The following is a 22,342-nucleotide window of genomic DNA, read 5'->3' as shown; positions in this document are numbered from 1 at the left end:
CTTTTGCAAAAACATTGCTATACCAAGAGGTTCCACAATACTATACCTGGGAAAAACATACTTTTACACGGAGGAAACGTGGAATTGACGTATTAGGTCACCCTGGAGTAAAAAAGGACTCGGCTCTTGGGAGAATGTACACTATTCACCCAAACCAATCTGAGTGCTTCCATTTACGCATTCTTTTACAACATGTTCGGGGACCTACAAGCTTTGAAAGTCTTTTAACCGTTCATGGACAATTAATGCCTACCTACCAAGCTGCATGTAAATCACTTGGACTCATTGAAGACGACCAACATTGGAAACATACTTTAAGTGATGCTGCCCTTTCAGATTGCCCAAATCAACGACGCCAATTATTTGTTACTATTCTGATATTCTGTAACCCTTCGGATCCAATGTCTTTATGGGAGGAATACAAAGAACATTTATGTGAAGATATCCTACACAGAAAACAACAAGAAACACATGATGACTCAATACCATTCACTAATGACATCTTTAACCAAGGACTCATAGCAATAGAAGACTCCCTCTATGAACTAAATGAGAAATCTTTAAAAGATTTCAAATTGCCAGAAAGTTATAGAACTATACATATCACTAACAAACACACTCAAATACTACCTTCGAATTATAACATCCATCAATACGTAGAACAACATTTACCAAACTTAGTTCCGGATCAAAATGTTGCATACAACACCATTGTTCAAAGTGTGGAGAGTAAAGAAGGTAAATTATTCTTCTTAGACGCACCGGGAGGAACAGGGAAAACGTACTTAATAAACCTCATACTAGCTAAAATACGCTCTTCAGGACTATTGGCTCTTGCTGTAGCATCTTCGGGAATAGCTGCTACTTTGCTAACTGGTGGGAAAACTGCACATTCAACGTTTAAACTACCTTTAAATGTTTCAGTGGAAAAAGAGTCAATGTGCTCTGCACGCAAAAATGGACCCTTAGGAACACTGCTTCAAAGAGTCTCTCTTATCGTGTGGGACGAATGTACTATGACACACGGCGCACATATAGACGCCGTCAATAGAACTCTACAAGACATTTGAAATGTTAATACCATAATGGGTGGTGTTACTTTTGTGTTTGCTGGAGACTTCAGAAAAACTCTTCCGTTTGTTCCAAGAGGGACACGTGCGGACATACTAAAAGCATGCTTAAAAGCATCAAAACTCTGGGACTGTGTTCAAACTCTCACATTCGCACTAACATGAGGACACATTTAGGTGGTGGAGATAGTCACTTTGCTGATCTGCTACTACAACTTGGTAATGGTGAAGTACCTACCAATAACGACAATATTAATATTCACAAATTTGGTACGCCAGTGTCTACCTTACAGGAACTCATACAATATGTATACCCGGACATAGAGCAGATTGCTACAAGAGACTTCCGCTGGATTTGTGAAAGAGCTATAGTTGCACCCAGAAACTCAAGTGTTAACCATATCAATGAACACATACTACTTCAAATACCAGGAGAAACAAAAGTCTATAAATCCATTGATACAGTATTAGAAACTGAAGACGCCGTGCATTACCCTCAAGAATTCCTAAACTCACTTAACCCATCCGGACTTCCACCTCATGTACTACAAATGAAAGTTGGAATTCCCATCATGTTATTACGCAACCTACATCCACCTGATCTATGCAATGGGACACGACTACAAGTTATAAGTCTTTTACCCTATGTCATTAAAGCTACTATTCTCTCTGGCCCTGCCGCGGGACACTTAGCACACATTCCACGCATACCCATGATCCCAAATGATCTACCATTTCAATTTAAACGCTTGCAATTCCCTATTAACATTGCTTTTGCTTCTACTATTAACAAATCTCAAGGACAAACATACAAAGTTATAGGCATTGACTTACGAGAAGACTGCTTCACTCATGGGCAGTTATATGTTGCTCTTTCAAGGTCAATTTATTCTACGTCCACAATCAAATGAAGCCAAAAATGTTGTGTACCGAGAAATATTAAAAGCTTTATAATACTTGTTCACACATTACTTTTCTCCCCCGGACGACGTCGGGATGGGCTGCTAGTTTACACATAAAAATGGAACCAGTAAACTGTTTTGTTCATTAAATGTAAATGTGCACTAAACCAATCTTATTTGGATATAAATTCAAATAACCGCATATATGGTGATTCAAAGTGCAACCATGACTTTGTGTTCAGCAATTTTACAGCTAAATAGGTATTCTCACGAAAAGTATAATAACAAAATCAGTTTGGAACTTTCCTGCTGAGAAAACCAGCTTACCAAAAATAAATCTTTCTATTTCAACACAGTCAGCAGAAATAATAATTTGAAAGCAAAAACTCCAAAAGTGATGAGGGAACCATTTCAGTAAAGGGGCTTGCAGATGTGGATTACCTGACTGAGTTCAAATATACTAGCATGGAAGGTGTGTATGCATTTATGTGTTTGAAATTGAACAATATATTCCTACTTTCAGTCATGTGTGGTCATTCACTTAGATCAATAGATTCACCTGTTGAGAAAGCATGAAAATGCACTCCTGACATGATTGTGATCACATTAGTTTCCAGGAAAGAAGCTTAAATAACATATATTTCTGTTTAATTCAATGATGCCAAAAATGTATAAAAACATAGAAGATAGCTTTTAATTGAGCTTTTCCTCACATATCTTCATGTAAAACTTTGAATATAGGAAATAATATTCGTGGTTAAACATTATTCTCTTGATTTCTCCAGAAACTCGATTGCTAATGTGCAATAATCAGGCACACTACAGGGACTATTTTAGAATACCTGAGAAATCAGTAACTTTCTAAAACATGCATGAACTTCTCTTTTGAAATGCCATCAAATAGCTTAAACTAAAAACCTAAGCAGAACTCTGCTTAAGAAACTCCAGTTTGGTGTGTCCTGTCAATCTTAGTTGTAGGCCGGGGCGGTAAATTCCATACCGTCTGCGGAATTTGTGGAATTTTTGTAATTTTGCGTTCCGCGGAGATCGCGGAATTGCACAAAATTCTGGGTTCCCCGACATTGCGAAATTATTGGCTTGTTCGCGTTCTCAAAATGTGTGTTTGTGAGATATTTCCCCCCGAGCACGCAAACAGCAATTGCGAACAGCAAAAAAGCATTGCGAATAAGCAATTCGGCATGTTCGCAGAATTTCTGCATGTCCGCAGAGATTTTTTACTGTTTTGCGGAGATTTGCTTAACGCGATTACGCGAATTCCGCCCACCCCTAATTAGTTATACAGGATTTTAACTGTGAATGTTCTTGAGGATAGATTTCAAAAATTGAAAACCTCAAAGCAGGAGACACTTAGCACCTATTTTATCTCTTATTTTGAGAAGGTGATATGGCATTGTCTCTGCTTCCTGAAGTTGGATTACCCTCAGCTGTTACAGGTATATTGGCAGCTAACACTGGCATTTAAAAACATTTTAATTTTGTGATTACTATTAATAATGGTACATCTATCAAAATATCCATAGTTTACATAGAAGATGCTCACCTGTGTATTCCGATAATACACTGTCTTTTCCAAGTACACCATTTCCACCCACAGCAGAGACTTTGAAGGTGTACAGGTTGCCAGGTATTAAATTTGTGATGGAGACATTTTCATACATTGTTGTTACATTTGATTCTGGGTTTCCTAAAACTTGCACTAAATAGGAGCTTTTGTTGCCAGTCGGTGGTAGCCAGCTCAAAGAAATTGTATCAATGGTGATGTATGTCAAACTTAGATTGTTGGTTACATTGGGTACTGAAATAGAAAAATAGAACGTGAAGTATCATTCGGAGAAACTTTTACATATTTGTCAGAAATATTTTTTACACCAGATAAATTACAGAAAAACATGTAGAAGTTACCTATCATTGGGAAGAATTGCCATGATAGATCTCTAATAGGGTGAAATAGTTTGTAACACTTCTGGCGCATTGATTTTGTATTAAAAAATTGAGACTTGTACTAAAGAATCTAAATTCCCAGAAAAGCATAGAAATGTTTCCAATGACATCTCTTCAGTTATGATAACTTATTCAAAACCCCCAAATGTGAGCAACTGTAACTTAGTCTCATTAATTCTAGAAAATGTTTCCCAAAATGTATAACTGATTCTGAATTTAGGTACAGATGTAATTTATTCATGCCAGACATTTAGCCTGCCTAGCCAAATAGCTCTTAATCAGAAAAGATCTAATGTTAATAAATCAAATGAGTACATATACATTGTTATTTCATGTATGATGTAATATTTCGATGAGATGGAATTTTTCAAATCAGTGAGTGCAGATTGTTTCTAATGCTCTAGTTATTTTTTGAATGTCTATTCACTAAATCCCTTTATAGCTTGCAGTTTATCCAATTTATATGGCCTTCTATTTGTTCAAATGAACTTTTAGAATAATGAGTTAATGATTATATCCATTTTAACTAGTTTACATATACTTTGATTTTGGTATCGGAGTGGGAATTATTTGATTTCAGATATTTCTGATCACTTGCTCTGAAAATACCTTTTGCTAGTCTTTAAAAAAAATTACAACTCTGTTACTTTATAGCGGATTAACTAGTATTGATGTTTTTCTCATAAATTGGAATTATATGATTCTTCCTTTTTACTGATTTCCCAGGACAGCATGCAAAAACTCTTTTCATTCAACAGGAAGGGACAACATACTATAGATAAGGTATTACGAATATATTTAAAATACATAGTTATATTTTAATAATATTCCCACAGAAATCCTTTGTCTTATGTCATAATTAGAAGAATACTGGAAAGGGGCGACCACTCGGTCCCCCCGAACGTATGGCGGAGTGCCTCGATCCCCCCGGGAAGCCATTTTGGGGCGGGAAGCGCGTCTCGGCTGGTATGCCCGAAGCGGCGTAGCCGGGGCGCGCTTTTTTCCCGCCCTAGAGTGGGCTGGCCTAGACACCGACGTAGCCAGCCCCGCCCTAGGGGCAGGCAGGGGCGGGTTTTCGCCCGCCCTGAAGACGGATAAAAGTGACGCAAGACCAGAAGACGTCCTCTTGTTCTTGTGCTCCGAAGCTGCACCTCCTCGCTACACGTGAGCTCGGGACGGAACGAAGAGCCAATTTTGAGCGTTTTGATCTTTTTCTTTGTCTTCTAGATACTTCCTCGGAGAGATGCCCAAGAAAGGCGCAAAGAGAATGACGACCGACCAGATGGTGCGGGCCCTTTGCAAAGAAGTGTCCGACATAAAGAAACGGTTGGCGGAGCGAGATGGGGAGGAGGGTTCGGGCCCTGCGCCGGCTGGAGGGAGACCTAAGAGGCCGAGAAAGGTTCCAGCCGGTGGGGACGTCCCGGTTCCCTCTGCCCCGCTCGAGGCGCCGACCCCAGTACCGATGGAGGGGAATCCAATCCCCGTTGTCGTCACCCCGACATCCAAGGAAGACATGCCCCCCGAGCTGGCAGCACAGCTAGCAGCATGGTTGGGGGATAGTAGTGATGGCGCCACGGCTGCCGAGGCACAGGCGCTGATAAAAGGGCTTCGTGAGAAGAAAGAGGCAGCTAGAGTGGCTGCGCCGTTGGCGGGGATAGACAAGCCGCAAGCGGCAGAAGCTGCGTCCGGTTCAGGTAAGCGGCCATTGCCGATTGCAAGGGACGAGTCAGCACCCTCTCGTAGAGAGAGATTGGGACAACATGTGCCTTTAGCTATAAAGGAAAAGATCTGGGCGGGGGAGTACGTGAATATTTTTTCCCTGCTTGTTGATCATTATGATGTGGAGCATGTGAAAAGTCAGAAGGACTTAATGCATCCGAGTGTTTGGCGCGCAAAAATGGCCGCCTTTAAGGTAAATGAGAACATTGGCAACTGGGGCAATGCATGGGGTATTTTCACATCGATTTTGGGGGAACGTAGGCCCGAGTTGCTGCCTGAGTTTCCCGTTTACCAATCACGAATTATGGGTTACTCGACAGCGTATCAAGGTAACCATTGGTTTTGTTACGACAATCTGTTCAGGAAAGAAAAGGAACATAACAAGAGTTTGACTTGGGATTGTTACGATTCTTTAACATGGGATAAAATGAAAGAATCGGGAATGTTAAGAATGCCATTGGTCGGGAGCAATGTTGTTGATTACTCCCGCCAAAATGTGGGGACGCCCTTTCGACCAAGTACGGGCACCGACGACCAGTCGAGGCCCGCGGGCAATACAGGGAGAAAGGGTTTCTGTTTTAATTTCAACAAGGGGAAATGTACCAGGCCTCCGGGATCGTGTAAATTCAAACATGAGTGTAGTACGTGTGGGTCGTCCCATCCTGAGTCATCGTGCAGAGCCAGAACGGGTGAGAATGGGGGTAAGGGAGGCGCCAAACAGGTCTAAGCTAGGCCGAGGGGCGCCTTTACCAACCCCGATTGATACCTTGGCAATGATTCCCTGGCTCAGCGAATACCCGGATCGTACTTCTGCCGGGGTGCTGCGGAACGGTTTTACACATGGTTTCCGCATCCCGGTAGGGGACTTTCAGGGTGTAGGGATGTGCAAAAATCAACTTTCCGTTTTACAACATACATCTGTAGTGCAAGAAAAAATTCAGAAAGAGGTTAGCCGGGGACGGGTCGCCGGCCCGTTTAGTGAACCCCCGGTACCGGATTTCGTTTGTTCTCCGTTAGGGGTGGTCCCCAAGAAGGACCCGGGTGAGTTTCGTTTGATCCATAATCTGTCTGCTCCACATGGTCTTTCGGTGAACGACGCTATTGATCCAGAAGTTTGTTCGGTGCGTTACGCATCCTTTGATGAGGCGGTAGCCATCTTGAATCGCCTGGGGCACGGGACGTTGATGGCGAAATCTGATATCGAGTCAGCGTTCCGGTTGCTCCCGGTACACCCAGACGATCAGCGTCTTCTGGGATTCGGGTTCCAGGGGTCATTTTACATGGATAAGTGTATGCCAATGGGATGCTCTATATCATGTGCTTACTTTGAGCAATTCAGTACTTTCCTGCAATGGGTGTTCACTAAGAAAACGGGTTTCCGAAATGTAATGCACTACCTTGACGACTTTCTGTTCCTTGGCCCCGCCGGTAGTCCCGAATGTGCCCAGGCCTTAGCTGAATTCTGTGTGTTAATGGGTCATCTTGGCGTGCCATTGGCACCGGGTAAAACTATGGGTCCCACGACTTGCCTCGAGTTTTTGGGGATCGAGTTGGACTCAAGGGAGGGGTGCTTCCGTTTACCAGCTAGCAAAGTGTCGAAATTCAGGGCAGCCCTCCAAGTATGTTTAAATGCATCCAAAGTTACACTGCATCAGTTGCAACAGTTAGTGGGAAAGTTGAACTTTGCCTTGAGGGTGATACCAATGGCTCGCCCCTTTTCCCGCTCAATTGCCCAAGCGATGGTTGGCCTAAGGGAGGGTCATCATCGCACAAGGTTATCGGCTGAGGTCCGCCAGGACATGCGGATTTGGTTAGCATTCTTGGCGGACTTCAATGGCCGAGTCGTCTGGAACAAGCCAGCCGTGTCCTCCGAAGAGCTTGGGCTATGGACAGATTCAGCAGGAAGCGTAGGTTTTGGCGCCATCTTCGGCACAAAATGGTCGGCACAAAAGTGGCCCCTATGGTGGCACGAGAAGGGGCTGACAAGTAACATCGCTTTCCTTGAACTATTTCCCATTCTGGTGGCCCTGAGAACCTGGCCAGAAGGGTTCAGAGATCATTCTGTTGTGTTCTGGTCCGACAATATGACCGTGGTAGAATGCATCAATAGTCAGGCAGCCCGTTGTAAATTGATTTTGAGGCTGCTCAAAGAAATTGTCTTACTGTGTATGCAACTGAACGTGGTATTCAGAGCAAAACATGTCCCAGGGGTGATGAATCAGGCTGCTGATGCACTGTCTCGTTTTCACATGCAGGCTTTCTCGGGTTTCCTTCCTTCAGCGGACCCGGAGCCGGCACCCTTCCCCGAAGCTCTCTGGTCTCTCGGTGCCCCGAACTTCGTCACCTCGTGGGAGAGAGTCTAGCACCCAGGACGAGGAAGGCATATGAAGGGGCGTTCCAGGCCTATTTAGCCTTTTTGGGGGCAGAGAGAGGGGGACTTTGGGGTCAGGAAGAGTTGGTAGTACTTTTTCTGATGTCCTTACGTAGGGCTGGGAAATCGGTGGCTACGGCCCAAAGGCATCGTGCCGCCATTTCCTTTGTTGCCAGGGCCCATGGCATCCTGGACCCAACAGCGTCTTTCACGGTACAGAAAGCGCTGCGTGGGTGGCAACGTCTAGAGGGTCGCAGAGTAGACGTAAGACGACCGATAGGTCTAGACAGGTTGTCCCAGTTACTGACCACACTCCCTAACACATGCTCGTCCCCGTTCGAGACCTGTTTGTTCCGGACTGCATTTACGCTGGCATTTCACGGGGCTATGAGAGTTAGTGAGCTAGTTGCAAGGAACAAGCAGGATGTGACGGGGGGCTTGTGCAGGGAACATGTTCAGATCAGGGGTGATGCGATGATTGTCTCCTTTCTCAGGTCCAAGACTGACCAGGATGGGAGAGGGGACTGCACGATCATTCGCAGGAACCCCGAGTCATCCATGTGTCCGGTACAGTGCTTAGAGGATTACCTAGCACGAAGGGTGGCATCATGGGGGGGGACATTGTTGAGGCATGCAGACGCCACCCCGCTGACGAGGTTTCAGTTTCAGCGGGTGCTTGCAATGGCCATTGCCGCAGCGGGCTTGGACCCGGGCGAATTTGGGACCCATTCCTTTCGAATAGGGGCTGCCACTGAAGCTACAGCCAGGGGTCTTAATGTAGAACAAGTGAAACGTGTGGGGCGCTGGTCCTCCAATTGTTATAAGAGGTACGTGCGATTGCACATGTTGTGAAGCTGTAATCATGTACTCACGCTTCTTGTCTTTTGTTTGTTTTCAGTTACGCAAGCCTACGCGGCAGGGCGGACTGTGCAGTCGACCCAACACCAGGCCAGCGGTCGCACGTCACCGGCTGTGAGGAAGGAGGTGTGGGTCGTGGGCCACTCATACGTGAGACGGGCCGCAGACGTATTCAAAGCAGGTGACATGATTCACGTACCTGGGGAATACGGGTACAGAGTGTCCTTCTACGGAAGGGGCGGTCTCTGTATTGACCAGTTTCAGAAGTTTTTTGAGGGTTTGTTAGAGCGGATGAGGTCACCGCCGTCCATAGTCATAGTGCATTTGGGGGGCAATGATTTGGTCACCACCGGTAGACGACTTCTCCTGGAGGCTATGCTTTCCACGGTAAGTTGGTTAGCAAGGAGAGTTCCGGGGTGCATAATTGCGTGGTCTCATATGATCCCACGAAAAGTGTGGCGGGGGGCTATCTCGATCCCTGCTTTGAATCATTCCGTTAGGAAATTGAATAACAAAGTGAGTAGGTTGTTCCGTTCCAAGACATTGCATTCGATCTCGCATAGTTGTATTAATGATGACAGTATGTATTTGGGGGATGGGGTGCATTTGTCGAGGGTGGGGAATGAGTTACTCATAGGAGACTTCCTAGCTTGGTTAAAATCGTTAAAACATGACCTTTAGGTAGGAGTTTTGTGGGGGGTCCGGATAGCCGGTCAACTATCCGGACCTGTGGCGGTAAGGTCATGATCGGTGAGCACTAATTGGTAGATCCCTATGAGTGGGCGTCACCCAACACGGATGGGAGCGCTCGGGAGAGGTGGCCATTGGCCCCTCAGTGGGGAGGCGGTCCCGTCTAAGGGCGGGTCGCCGGAAGTAAAGGAAAGGCGGTCAAGGCCCCTTCCTTTGTAGGAGGGGTTACAGCCCCCTCCTGGGGAATTTCCCGGGGCCAGTGTCATCTGCGACGGCAGATGCGGTAAGTTGTGTGGGGTGGGGGGAGGTCCACGATACCTTCTAGATACCACACACAAGTCTTCGAACGACCTTTAAATGGCGTCGAGTCTTAAGTGCCCCCGTCAAGTCAAGGGAAATTGTTAGTAGTTGCACTTGAGGTAAGCCTCTGTGCTGTCGCCCCTCCCAAGTGGGAGGGGTAAGTCTGGTTAGGGATCTTGACACCGGTTATGACCTTGCCGTTGGCCCTTAAACGTTAGGATGTACAATTTCAGTGTTTCTAGAGAATGTTTTGTAGGATGCTAGTTCGGCTAGGAGAACCTCTGTATTAGAGAATATGTTAAGGTTAGCCAAACATCGCAATGTGATAATGAAATTGTACATAACATGAAACGTTTAATGTTTAATTTTTTGTTTTAATAAATACGGCCGGGATGGTCACTCCATCCCACATCCAAAAACTTTAAGAACTGTTTCCGGTTTTCCTCCTTTCGGGGATTGTGTTGAGAGGGGGTGGCGGGTATCTCAGCCATATGGAAAGGGGCGACCACTCGGTCCCCCCGAACGTATGGCGGAGTGCCTCGATCCCCCCGGGAAGCCATTTTGGGGCGGGAAGCGCGTCTCGGCTGGTATGCCCGAAGCGGCGTAGCCGGGGCGCGCTTTTTTCCCGCCCTAGAGTGGGCTGGCCTAGACACCGACGTAGCCAGCCCCGCCCTAGGGGCAGGCAGGGGCGGGTTTTCGCCCGCCCTGAAGACGGATAAAAGTGACGCAAGACCAGAAGACGTCCTCTTGTTCTTGTGCTCCGAAGCTGCACCTCCTCGCTACACGTGAGCTCGGGACGGAACGAAGAGCCAATTTTGACCCACCCACCAGCCCCTGAGGACAGCAAGTTGTTGTGCAATAAAGTGAATTTATAAGTTTGTTCTTTCTATTTCGTTTACAGGCTGTGAGAGTATCAGTTTGTTGTTGATCATAATAAAGTATGGTGAAAATCGTGTAGGTTGTTATGATTAAAAAGATTTGAAGTAGTGTTGCATTTTATGCATGTTCTTTCGGTCGTAGCGACCAATGTTTTCATAGGTTTGAGTAAGAATTGTCGTATTTATTTTGGTAGGCGGTAAGGTCATGATCGGTGAGCACTAATTGGTAGATCCCTATGAGTGGGCGTCACCCAACACGGATGGGAGCGCTCGGGAGAGGTGGCCATTGGCCCCTCAGTGGGGAGGCGGTCCCGTCTAAGGGCGGGTCGCCGGAAGTAAAGGAAAGGCGGTCAAGGCCCCTTCCTTTGTAGGAGGGGTTACAGCCCCCTCCTGGGGAATTTCCCGGGGCCAGTGTCATCTGCGACGGCAGATGCGGTAAGTTGTGTGGGGTGGGGGGAGGTCCACGATACCTTCTAGATACCACACACAAGTCTTCGAACGACCTTTAAATGGCGTCGAGTCTTAAGTGCCCCCGTCAAGTCAAGGGAAATTGTTAGTAGTTGCACTTGAGGTAAGCCTCTGTGCTGTCGCCCCTCCCAAGTGGGAGGGGTAAGTCTGGTTAGGGATCTTGACACCGGTTATGACCTTGCCGTTGGCCCTTAAACGTTAGGATGTACAATTTCAGTGTTTCTAGAGAATGTTTTGTAGGATGCTAGTTCGGCTAGGAGAACCTCTGTATTAGAGAATATGTTAAGGTTAGCCAAACATCGCAATGTGATAATGAAATTGTACATAACATGAAACGTTTAATGTTTAATTTTTTGTTTTAATAAATACGGCCGGGATGGTCACTCCATCCCACATCCAAAAACTTTAAGAACTGTTTCCGGTTTTCCTCCTTTCGGGGATTGTGTTGAGAGGGGGTGGCGGGTATCTCAGCCATAATGGTATTTGCAGCAGTACCCCAGGTTTATATCTATACTACTATTATAAAGCGAGAACTGGGAACCTTTGAGGCGGGTAAAATCCAGAAGTACACTATCAATCACAACACCCAATACAGCGTTGGAAAAGGGAGGTCCAGGAAACGGACATAGGCTATACATTTGTCCAACATATACATTACGAAGGGCAAACAACATTTCAGAAAAAGTAGTTCCTGGTGGGCGTTGTTCTCAATGTGGGCGGTAACATTGGCAGAGGGGCATGTCCCATTCACTCGGTTTCAAGCACTCAAGCACACACACAACAACAGATTCTGATAGCACACACACAACACAGCAACCAACAGATTCTGCAAACACACACAAGCACACACACAACATAGCAACTTCAGCAAAAACACTGTTTAATGCACGTCCACTTCAGGACATAAACATCGTTTTTAAAATAGCAATTTCGAAATGATCTTTTTAAAATATGTGCAAAATCGAAAATTCTGAATGATTGTTTTAAAAATATGTGCAAAATCACAAAATCGCCATGTGCAATAGGCTTATTACTCACTGACTGCAGTATTTCAAGGCAACAAAAACAAAGGGGCTCGGCCTCAGCAAGGTTCTGAGGCAAAGGGCGCGGCTTCAGGACGAAAAGCCAATCAAGGTTGGGCAAGCCACACAAGCATCCAATCGCACAACACTCTTGGCTGTGACACCCACAAAACAACCTTGCACAACCAGCCAATCGCGCCACTGCGCCTTCCAGCAAACAACCAATTGCCCCACACACATTACACAAATAACCAATCACACAAGCAATCACACAGTAGCACATTCATTGGAAAGACAATTCATAAAAACCTTCAGCATTGGTCCAACACCCACGTGATTCCTACGAGCATTATTGCTGTCGGAGCCACTAACGAGGGAAACTCAGCAATACACATTGACACAAGCCACGGAAAAAATAGCATTTACGCTCTTTAAAAAACAATTCCAGAGTCGGGCACTGGTATTCAAAGGGGATACACAGGGGGCAGCCAGGGAAATATTCACGAGAACAAGCCTCTTTCACATTCAAAAACGAGGCATCATGTTTGCTCTGTAAACGCGGGCAGCCAGGGAAATAATCAGGGAGAACAAGCCTCAATAGCATTACACAAGGAGGCATGATGCACAGAAATTAATTGTCGAACGTTCTTGCAGGGAAAAGCAAAAACACAAGTTTAAAGCAGTCCCTGGACACAGCGCTCACAAGACACAGTCAGAGCATTATTGCTGTGAGGCTGTGTGGACTTACAGGTTGAGAGAGGGCACAGAACGAGCCACAATAAAGCTGTTGCAAGGCCCTGGAAAGGGGGCAGCCAGGGCCTCATTGAGGAAGCTTTACACAGTGAATGGATGCTAATTGAAAAATAAACTAAAAAATACAAATTACAACAGGGCGACATGCTTGCAGAGGAAAACAAATAGCCCTGCTCTGTCCCCTCGCTGGAATTAGCCAAAATACAGCAACACATTTAAAATATCTACAACACATCACAGGTTCAACAAGGGGGCATGCACTCAACCAAAAACATGAACATTTAAATAACACTCATTTAACTTCACATTACAGCCACACTACATTACACATCAAGACAGGGGAAAAACAGGAAAACAAAAACAGGAGGAGTTCAATAAGCCTCATTTACATTCAGAAAAGAGGCATGATGTATATTAATTGACGCAGATTACAGCTACTTGATGGTTGGGGGCTGGCAGAGAAACTAAAAAAGGAAGATTTACATAACACTCCTTACACTTCTAATTAAAAATACCACTACATTACATGTTGCCACAGGGAGTGGACAAAAACACAAAAAACAGGAGGATTTAAATAAGCCGCATTTACATTACAAAAAGAGGCATGAGGTATAGTAATTAATGGCGCTTTACGCTACTTAATGCTGCCGCATTTACAGTACAAAAAGAGGCATAATGTACATTAATTAATGCAGCTTTACGCTACTTGATGCTGCCGCATTTACATTACAAAAAGAGGCATGAGGTATAGTCATTGACGACGCTTTACGCTACTTGATGCTGCTGTATTTACATTACAAAAAGAGGCATAATGTATAGTCATTGACGGCGCTTTACGCTACTTGATGCTGCTTTGCTTTGTGGAAAATATACCCACACTTACCCATGATCAAAAACATAACTAAGGACATTTAAAAGGACATTATTTCTTTACAACGCTAACACCCCCTAATAACGTTGTTCAGACACAAAAGTTTGAGCGTTCTCTCTTTATAATAGTAGTATACATATTGCTTTTCAAAAAAAGACACCTTCAACATACTCTACTCTACTCAGAACACCCACTGTACTACTTTTTATTTTTTTAGTTCCACACCCTTATATAGCGCAAACTACACCTGAATCGCCCATCAGAGCGCTTTACATAGCAGCAGTTATGTTACATGAGGACACACCTTCATTTTTTTTAAGGCACAGGGAGATTACGTGATTTGCCCAGAATCACAGATTGTCACGCCTCATTCATTACACTTTCAGAACATATCCAAACCACACATAGCCTACTACAAAAAGGTGCACAAAATAAACATTCTAGGACAAATACAATATTGCAAAACACAATACAAATTAGCATAAATATCTTTACACTTTTTACAAATATTACAATCACTTTCTTACAATGGTGAAGAGGAAGACACAACTTTCAAGGGCAACATATAAAACACGGGCACAAAGGAATAAGCGCATACGACTAACACAAGAACAGGATCACAACCACTTAACAAACATCGATGATCCATACACTTCTCAGCTTTCACAGCCAATTCAGCACAACAGTGACCAGCCATCAACGTCCACTACTATACCTCATACTTCCACTTTACAAACTTCAACAAGAGAAGCTCAAACACAACTTACAGACCAACCTTTACTTATGCTTCCAATAACAGTACATAGCCTCAAATCAGCATTCAACTACAACCCACGTATTGACTACATGAACAATGCAGATGTTATAATTGGAAACATGGACAGTGTCTGTAACAAGTGCTACGCACAGAAATGGAAGGCGGAACCTAAAGGCCTTTGTTGCTTATCAGGAAAGGTCAATATTAATAACATACAAGAACCACCTCCAATCATTAAACAACTACTTGATGGCACTCACCCACTTTCAAATCATTTCTTAACAAACACACGCCGTTACAATACTCTATTCCAAATGACATCCTTTGGTGCAAATGAAGTCAAAGAAGGCAATTTCATGCCTACTTTTAAAATACACGAACAGTTATACCATTTAATTGGCAGCATGCTTCCACAAGAAGGAAAGTCCCCACAATTTCTACAAATATATTTCATTTCCGCAATGCAACAAGTTGATGCACGATCACACATGATCCCAAACTTAAACAGACAGCTAATTGAAGAGCTACAAACCACATTGCACACTCATAACACGTACATTAGGTCACTTAAATACAACTATGAGATGCATTCACATGATGAAGATTTAAAAATTATCATCCATGCTGATCAAAGCCCTCCAAATACACATCCAGGGAGATATAATGCACCAACAACTGATGAAGTTGCAGTTCTTTTAGTTAATGAAAACAAAGGCCCACGCGACATTGTCTTACATACACGAGAAGGAATATTACGTAAAGTTTCCGAATTGCATAGATCATATGACCCCTTACAATATCCCATTCTATTCCCGAGAGGTGAAGATGGTTATTGTCTAAACATACCACTAGCAAACTGCGGTAAGAACAAAAATGTTACATGCATGCAATACTAGGCCTATACTCTAATGGTTAGATCCACAACTTTCAATACCTTACATTGGTTTCGAAATCTTTTTAATCAATATATTGTTGATATGATGGCAAAAATGATCACCGAAAGGCTCGACTTCATACGCCGCAATCAAACACAACTACGGGCAGAAAACTACATAAACTTAAAAGATGCACTCAATCAAGATCAGCACCTTCACGCTTCGGATATTGGACAACACGTCATTTTACCCGCTACCTTCACTGGCTCGCCCAGGTACATGCACGAAAAGACACAAGATGCAATGACATACGTTAGGCACTATGGGAGACCTGATTTGTTCATCACCTTCACATGCAATCCAGAGTGGCCAGAAATTAAAAAAGAATTATTTCCTAAACAAAGATCATGCGATAGACATGACATCATTGCACGTGTATTCAATTTAAAAGTGAAAGCACTCATGAAAATATTAACACAAAAACATATCTTTGGATATGCCAAAGCTAACATATTTACCATTGAATGGCAAAAGAGGGGACTACCCCACGTGCACATCCTATTGTGGCTTGAACCTAAAATACAAGCAGACGAAGTAGATCTCATTATATCCGCTGAGCTGCCAGATCCTGTCAATGATGAACAACTATTTTTGATTGTTAAAAAGAACATGTTGCATGGCCCATGTGGTGAACACAACGTTCTATCACCATGTATGAAAAATGGGATTTGTACCAAAAAATACCCACGCCCTCTCAATAATGAAACAGAAACTGGTGTTAATGGTTATCCCATTTACCGTAGAAGAGGCCCACAACATGGCGGACAGACAATCACAATGACTGTTAGAGGCCAAGAAATTACTGTTGATAATCAGTGGGTGGTTCCATATTCACCTGTACTATGTCGCACTTTCAATGCTCACATTAATATTGAATACTGCCAATCAGTGAAAGCTATTAAATATATTTGCAAATATATCAACAAAGGCTCAGATCAAGCAACTGCTACTATTGAAAACAAACATAATGAAATTGAAACATATCTCAATGGCAGGTATATTAGTACTTCAGAGGCTGTTTGGCGCATCCTTCAGTTTAACATTCATGAAAGACATCCGACGGTCACACATCTAGCTGTACATCTGCCAAATGGACAAAGAGTCTATTTTAATGAAAAAACAATGAACCGAGTAGCAGAAAATCCAACACCTACAACACTTACTGCCTTCTTTAAATTGTGTGCCACGGACACTTTTGCAAAAACATTGCTATACCAAGAGGTTCCACAATACTATACCTGGGGAAAACATACTTTTACACGGAGGAAACGTGGAATTGACGTATTAGGTCACCCTGGAGTAAAAAAGGACTCAGCTCTTGGGAGAATGTACACTATTCACCCAAACCAATCTGAGTGCTTCCATTTACGCATTCTTTTACAACATGTTCGGGGACCTACAAGCTTTGAAAGTCTTTTAACCGTTCATGGACAATTAATGCCTACCTACCAAGCTGCATGTAAATCACTTGGACTCATTGAAGACGACCAACATTGGAAACATACTTTAAGTGATGCTGCCCTTTCAGATTGCCCAAATCAACTACGCCAATTATTTGTTACTATTCTGATATTCTGTAACCCTTCGGATCCAATGTCTTTATGGGAGGAATACAAAGAACATTTATGTGAAGATATCCTACACAGAAAACAACAAGAAACACATGATGACTCAATACCATTCACTAATGACATCTTTAACCAAGGACTCATAGCAATAGAAGACTCCCTCTATGAACTAAATGAGAAATCTTTAAAAGATTTCAAATTGCCAGAAAGTTATAGAACTATACATATCACTAACAAACACACTCAAATACTACCTTCGAATTATAACATCCATCAATACGTAGAACAACATTTACCAAACTTAGTTCCGGATCAAAATGTTGCATACAACACCATTGTTCAAAGTGTGGAGAGTAAAGAAGGTAAATTATTCTTCTTAGACGCACCGGGAGGAACAGGGAAAACGTACTTAATAAACCTCATACTAGCTAAAATACGCTCTTCAGGACTATTGGCTCTTGCTGTAGCATCTTCGGGAATAGCTGCTACTTTGCTAACTGGTGGGAAAACTGCACATTCAACGTTTAAACTACCTTTAAATGTTTCAGTGGAAAAAGAGTCAATGTGCTCTGCACGCAAAAATGGACCCTTAGGAACACTGCTTCAAAGAGTCTCTCTTATCGTGTGGGACGAATGTACTATGACACACGGCGCACATATAGACGCCGTCAATAGAACTCTACAAGACATTTGAAATGTTAATACCATAATGGGTGGTGTTACTTTTGTGTTTGCTGGAGACTTCAGAAAAACTCTTCCGTTTGTTCCAAGAGGGACACGTGCGGACATACTAAAAGCATGCTTAAAAGCATCACAACTCTGGGACTGTGTTCAAACTCTCACATTCGCACTAACATGAGGACACATTTAGGTGGTGGAGATAGTCACTTTGCTGATCTGCTACTACAACTTGGTAATGGTGAAGTACCTACCAATAACGACAATATTAATATTCACAAATTTGGTACGCCAGTGTCTACCTTACAGGAACTCATACAATATGTATACCCGGACATAGAGCAGATTGCTACAAGAGACTTCCGCTGGATTTGTGAAAGAGCTATAGTTGCACCCAGAAACTGAAGTGTTAACCATATCAATGAACACATACTACTTCAAATACCAGGAGAAACAAAAGTCTATAAATCCATTGATACAGTATTAGAAACTGAAGACGCCGTGCATTACCCTCAAGAATTCCTAAACTCACTTAACCCATCCGGACTTCCACCTCATGTACTACAAATGAAAGTTGGAATTCCCATCATGTTATTACGCAACCTACATCCACCTGATCTATGCAATGGGACACGACTACAAGTTATAAGTCTTTTACCCTATGTCATTAAAGCTACTATTCTCTCTGGCCCTGCCGCGGGACACTTAGCACACATTCCACGCATACCCATGATCCCAAATGATCTACCATTTCAATTTAAACGCTTGCAATTCCCTATTAACATTGCTTTTGCTTCTACTATTAACAAATCTCAAGGACAAACATACAAAGTTATAGGCATTGACTTACGAGAAGACTGCTTCACTCATGGGCAGTTATATGTTGCTCTTTCAAGGTCAATTTATTCTACGTCCACAATCAAATGAAGCCAAAAATGTTGTGTACCGAGAAATATTAAAAGCTTTATAATACTTGTTCACACATTACTTTTCTCCCCCGGACGACGTCGGGATGGGCTGCTAGTTTACACATAAAAATGGAACCAGTAAACTGTTTTGTTCATTAAATGTAAATGTGCACTAAACCAATCTTATTTGGATATAAATTCAAATAACCGCATATATGGTGATTCAAAGTGCAACCATGACTTTGTGTTCAGCAATTTTACAGCTAAATAGGTATTCTCACGAAAAGTATAATAACAAAATCAGTTTGGAACTTTCCTGCTGAGAAAACCAGCTTACCAAAAATAAATCTTTCTATTTCAACACAGTCAGCAGAAATAATAATTTGAAAGCAAAAACTCCAAAAGTGATGAGGGAACCATTTCAGTAAAGGGGCTTGCAGATGTGGATTACCTGACTGAGTTCAAATATACTAGCATGGAAGGTGTGTATGCATTTATGTGTTTGAAATTGAACAATATATTCCTACTTTCAGTCATGTGTGGTCATTCACTTAGATCAATAGATTCACCTGTTGAGAAAGCATGAAAATGCACTCCTGACATGATTGTGATCACATTAGTTTCCAGGAAAGAAGCTTAAATAACATATATTTCTGTTTAATTCAATGATGCCAAAAATGTATAAAAACATAGAAGATAGCTTTTAATTGAGCTTTTCCTCACATATCTTCATGTAAAACTTTGAATATAGGAAATAATATTCGTGGTTAAACATTATTCTCTTGATTTCTCCAGAAACTCGATTGCTAATGTGCAATAATCAGGCACACTACAGGGACTATTTTAGAATACCTGAGAAATCAGTAACTTTCTAAAACATGCATGAACTTCTCTTTTGAAATGCCATCAAATAGCTTAAACTAAAAACCTAAGCAGAACTCTGCTTAAGAAACTCCAGTTTGGTGTGTCCTGTCAATCTTAGTTGTAGGCCGGGGCGGTAAATTCCATACCGTCTGCGGAATTTGTGGAATTTTTGTAATTTTGCGTTCCGCGGAGATCGCGGAATTGCACAAAATTCTGGGTTCCCCGACATTGCGAAATTATTGGCTTGTTCGCGTTCTCAAAATGTGTGTTTGTGAGATATTTCCCCCCGAGCACGCAAACAGCAATTGCGAACAGCAAAAAAGCATTGCGAATAAGCAATTCCGCATGTTCGCAGAATTTCTGCATGTCCGCAGAGATTTTTTACTGTTTTGCGGAGATTTGCTTAACGCGATTACGCGAATTCCGCCCACCCCTAATTAGTTATACAGGATTTTAACTGTGAATGTTCTTGAGGATAGATTTCAAAAATTGAAAACCTCAAAGCAGGAGACACTTAGCACCTATTTTATCTCTTATTTTGAGAAGGTGATATGGCATTGTCTCTGCTTCCTGAAGTTGGATTACCCTCAGCTGTTACAGGTATATTGGCAGCTAACACTGGCATTTAAAAACATTTTAATTTTGTGATTACTATTAATAATGGTACATCTATCAAAATATCCATAGTTTACATAGAAGATGCTCACCTGTGTATTCCGATAATACACTGTCTTTTCCAAGTACACCATTTCCACCCACAGCAGAGACTTTGAAGGTGTACAGGTTGCCAGGTATTAAATTTGTGATGGAGACATTTTCATACATTGTTGTTACATTTGATTCTGGGTTTCCTAAAACTTGCACTAAATAGGAGCTTTTGTTGCCAGTCGGTGGTAGCCAGCTCAAAGAAATTGTATCAATGGTGATGTATGTCAAACTTAGATTGTTGGTTACATTGGGTACTGAAATAGAAAAATAGAACGTGAAGTATCATTCGGAGAAACTTTTACATATTTGTCAGAAATATTTTTTACACCAGATAAATTACAGAAAAACATGTAGAAGTTACCTATCATTGGGAAGAATTGCCATGATAGATCTCTAATAGGGTGAAATAGTTTGTAACACTTCTGGCGCATTGATTTTGTATTAAAAAATTGAGACTTGTACTAAAGAATCTAAATTCCCAGAAAAGCATAGAAATGTTTCCAATGACATCTCTTCAGTTATGATAACTTATTCAAAACCCCCAAATGTGAGCAACTGTAACTTAGTCTCATTAATTCTAGAAAATGTTTCCCAAAATGTATAACTGATTCTGAATTTAGGTACAGATGTAATTTATTCATGCCAGACATTTAGCCTGCCTAGCCAAATAGCTCTTAATCAGAAAAGATCTAATGTTAATAAATCAAATGAGTACATATACATTGTTATTTCATGTATGATGTAATATTTCGATGAGATGGAATTTTTCAAATCAGTGAGTGCAGATTGTTTCTAATGCTCTAGTTATTTTTTGAATGTCTATTCACTAAATCCCTTTATAGCTTGCAGTTTATCCAATTTATATGGCCTTCTATTTGTTCAAATGAACTTTTAGAATAATGAGTTAATGATTATATCCATTTTAACTAGTTTACATATACTTTGATTTTGGTATCGGAGTGGGAATTATTTGATTTCAGATATTTCTGATCACTTGCTCTGAAAATACCTTTTGCTAGTCTTTAAAAAAAATTACAACTCTGTTACTTTATAGCGGATTAACTAGTATTGATGTTTTTCTCATAAATTGGAATTATATGATTCTTCCTTTTTACTGATTTCCCAGGACAGCATGCAAAAACTCTTTTCATTCAACAGGAAGGGACAACATACTATAGATAAGGTATTACGAATATATTTAAAATACATAGTTATATTTTAATAATATTCCCACAGAAATCCTTTGTCTTATGTCATAATTAGAAGAATACTGGAAAGGGGCGACCACTCGGTCCCCCCGAACGTATGGCGGAGTGCCTCGATCCCCCCGGGAAGCCATTTTGGGGCGGGAAGCGCGTCTCGGCTGGTATGCCCGAAGCGGCGTAGCCGGGGCGCGCTTTTTTCCCGCCCTAGAGTGGGCTGGCCTAGACACCGACGTAGCCAGCCCCGCCCTAGGGGCAGGCAGGGGCGGGTTTTCGCCCGCCCTGAAGACGGATAAAAGTGACGCAAGACCAGAAGACGTCCTCTTGTTCTTGTGCTCCGAAGCTGCACCTCCTCGCTACACGTGAGCTCGGGACGGAACGAAGAGCCAATTTTGAGCGTTTTGATCTTTTTCTTTGTCTTCTAGATACTTCCTCGGAGAGATGCCCAAGAAAGGCGCAAAGAGAATGACGACCGACCAGATGGTGCGGGCCCTTTGCAAAGAAGTGTCCGACATAAAGAAACGGTTGGCGGAGCGAGATGGGGAGGAGGGTTCGGGCCCTGCGCCGGCTGGAGGGAGACCTAAGAGGCCGAGAAAGGTTCCAGCCGGTGGGGACGTCCCGGTTCCCTCTGCCCCGCTCGAGGCGCCGACCCCAGTACCGATGGAGGGGAATCCAATCCCCGTTGTCGTCACCCCGACATCCAAGGAAGACATGCCCCCCGAGCTGGCAGCACAGCTAGCAGCATGGTTGGGGGATAGTAGTGATGGCGCCACGGCTGCCGAGGCACAGGCGCTGATAAAAGGGCTTCGTGAGAAGAAAGAGGCAGCTAGAGTGGCTGCGCCGTTGGCGGGGATAGAC

At 42.8% G+C, this 22,342-nt stretch overlaps 1 protein-coding gene across 1 annotated transcript in view; it reads right to left on the bottom strand.

Moving 5' to 3' along the window:
* LOC147684194 (receptor-type tyrosine-protein phosphatase eta-like) overlaps positions 1–22,342 on the bottom strand; it is a 139,398-nt gene that overhangs the window by 50,836 nt on the left and 66,220 nt on the right. The window contains exons 9-10 of the mRNA XM_086942606.1: positions 20,282–20,536; positions 3,534–3,788 (exon numbers count right to left, since the gene is read on the bottom strand). Coding sequence (XP_086798732.1) covers positions 3,534–3,788; positions 20,282–20,536 — 510 coding nt within the window. The remainder of the gene's footprint in view (positions 1–3,533; positions 3,789–20,281; positions 20,537–22,342) is intronic.

This window comes from Lissotriton vulgaris, chromosome 11 (assembly GCF_964263255.1).
Source record: "Lissotriton vulgaris chromosome 11, aLisVul1.2, whole genome shotgun sequence".
NCBI lineage: Eukaryota > Metazoa > Chordata > Amphibia > Caudata > Salamandridae > Lissotriton > Lissotriton vulgaris.
Note: the sequence above shows the minus strand (reverse complement) of the source record. Positions and strands in the feature narration are given on the sequence as shown.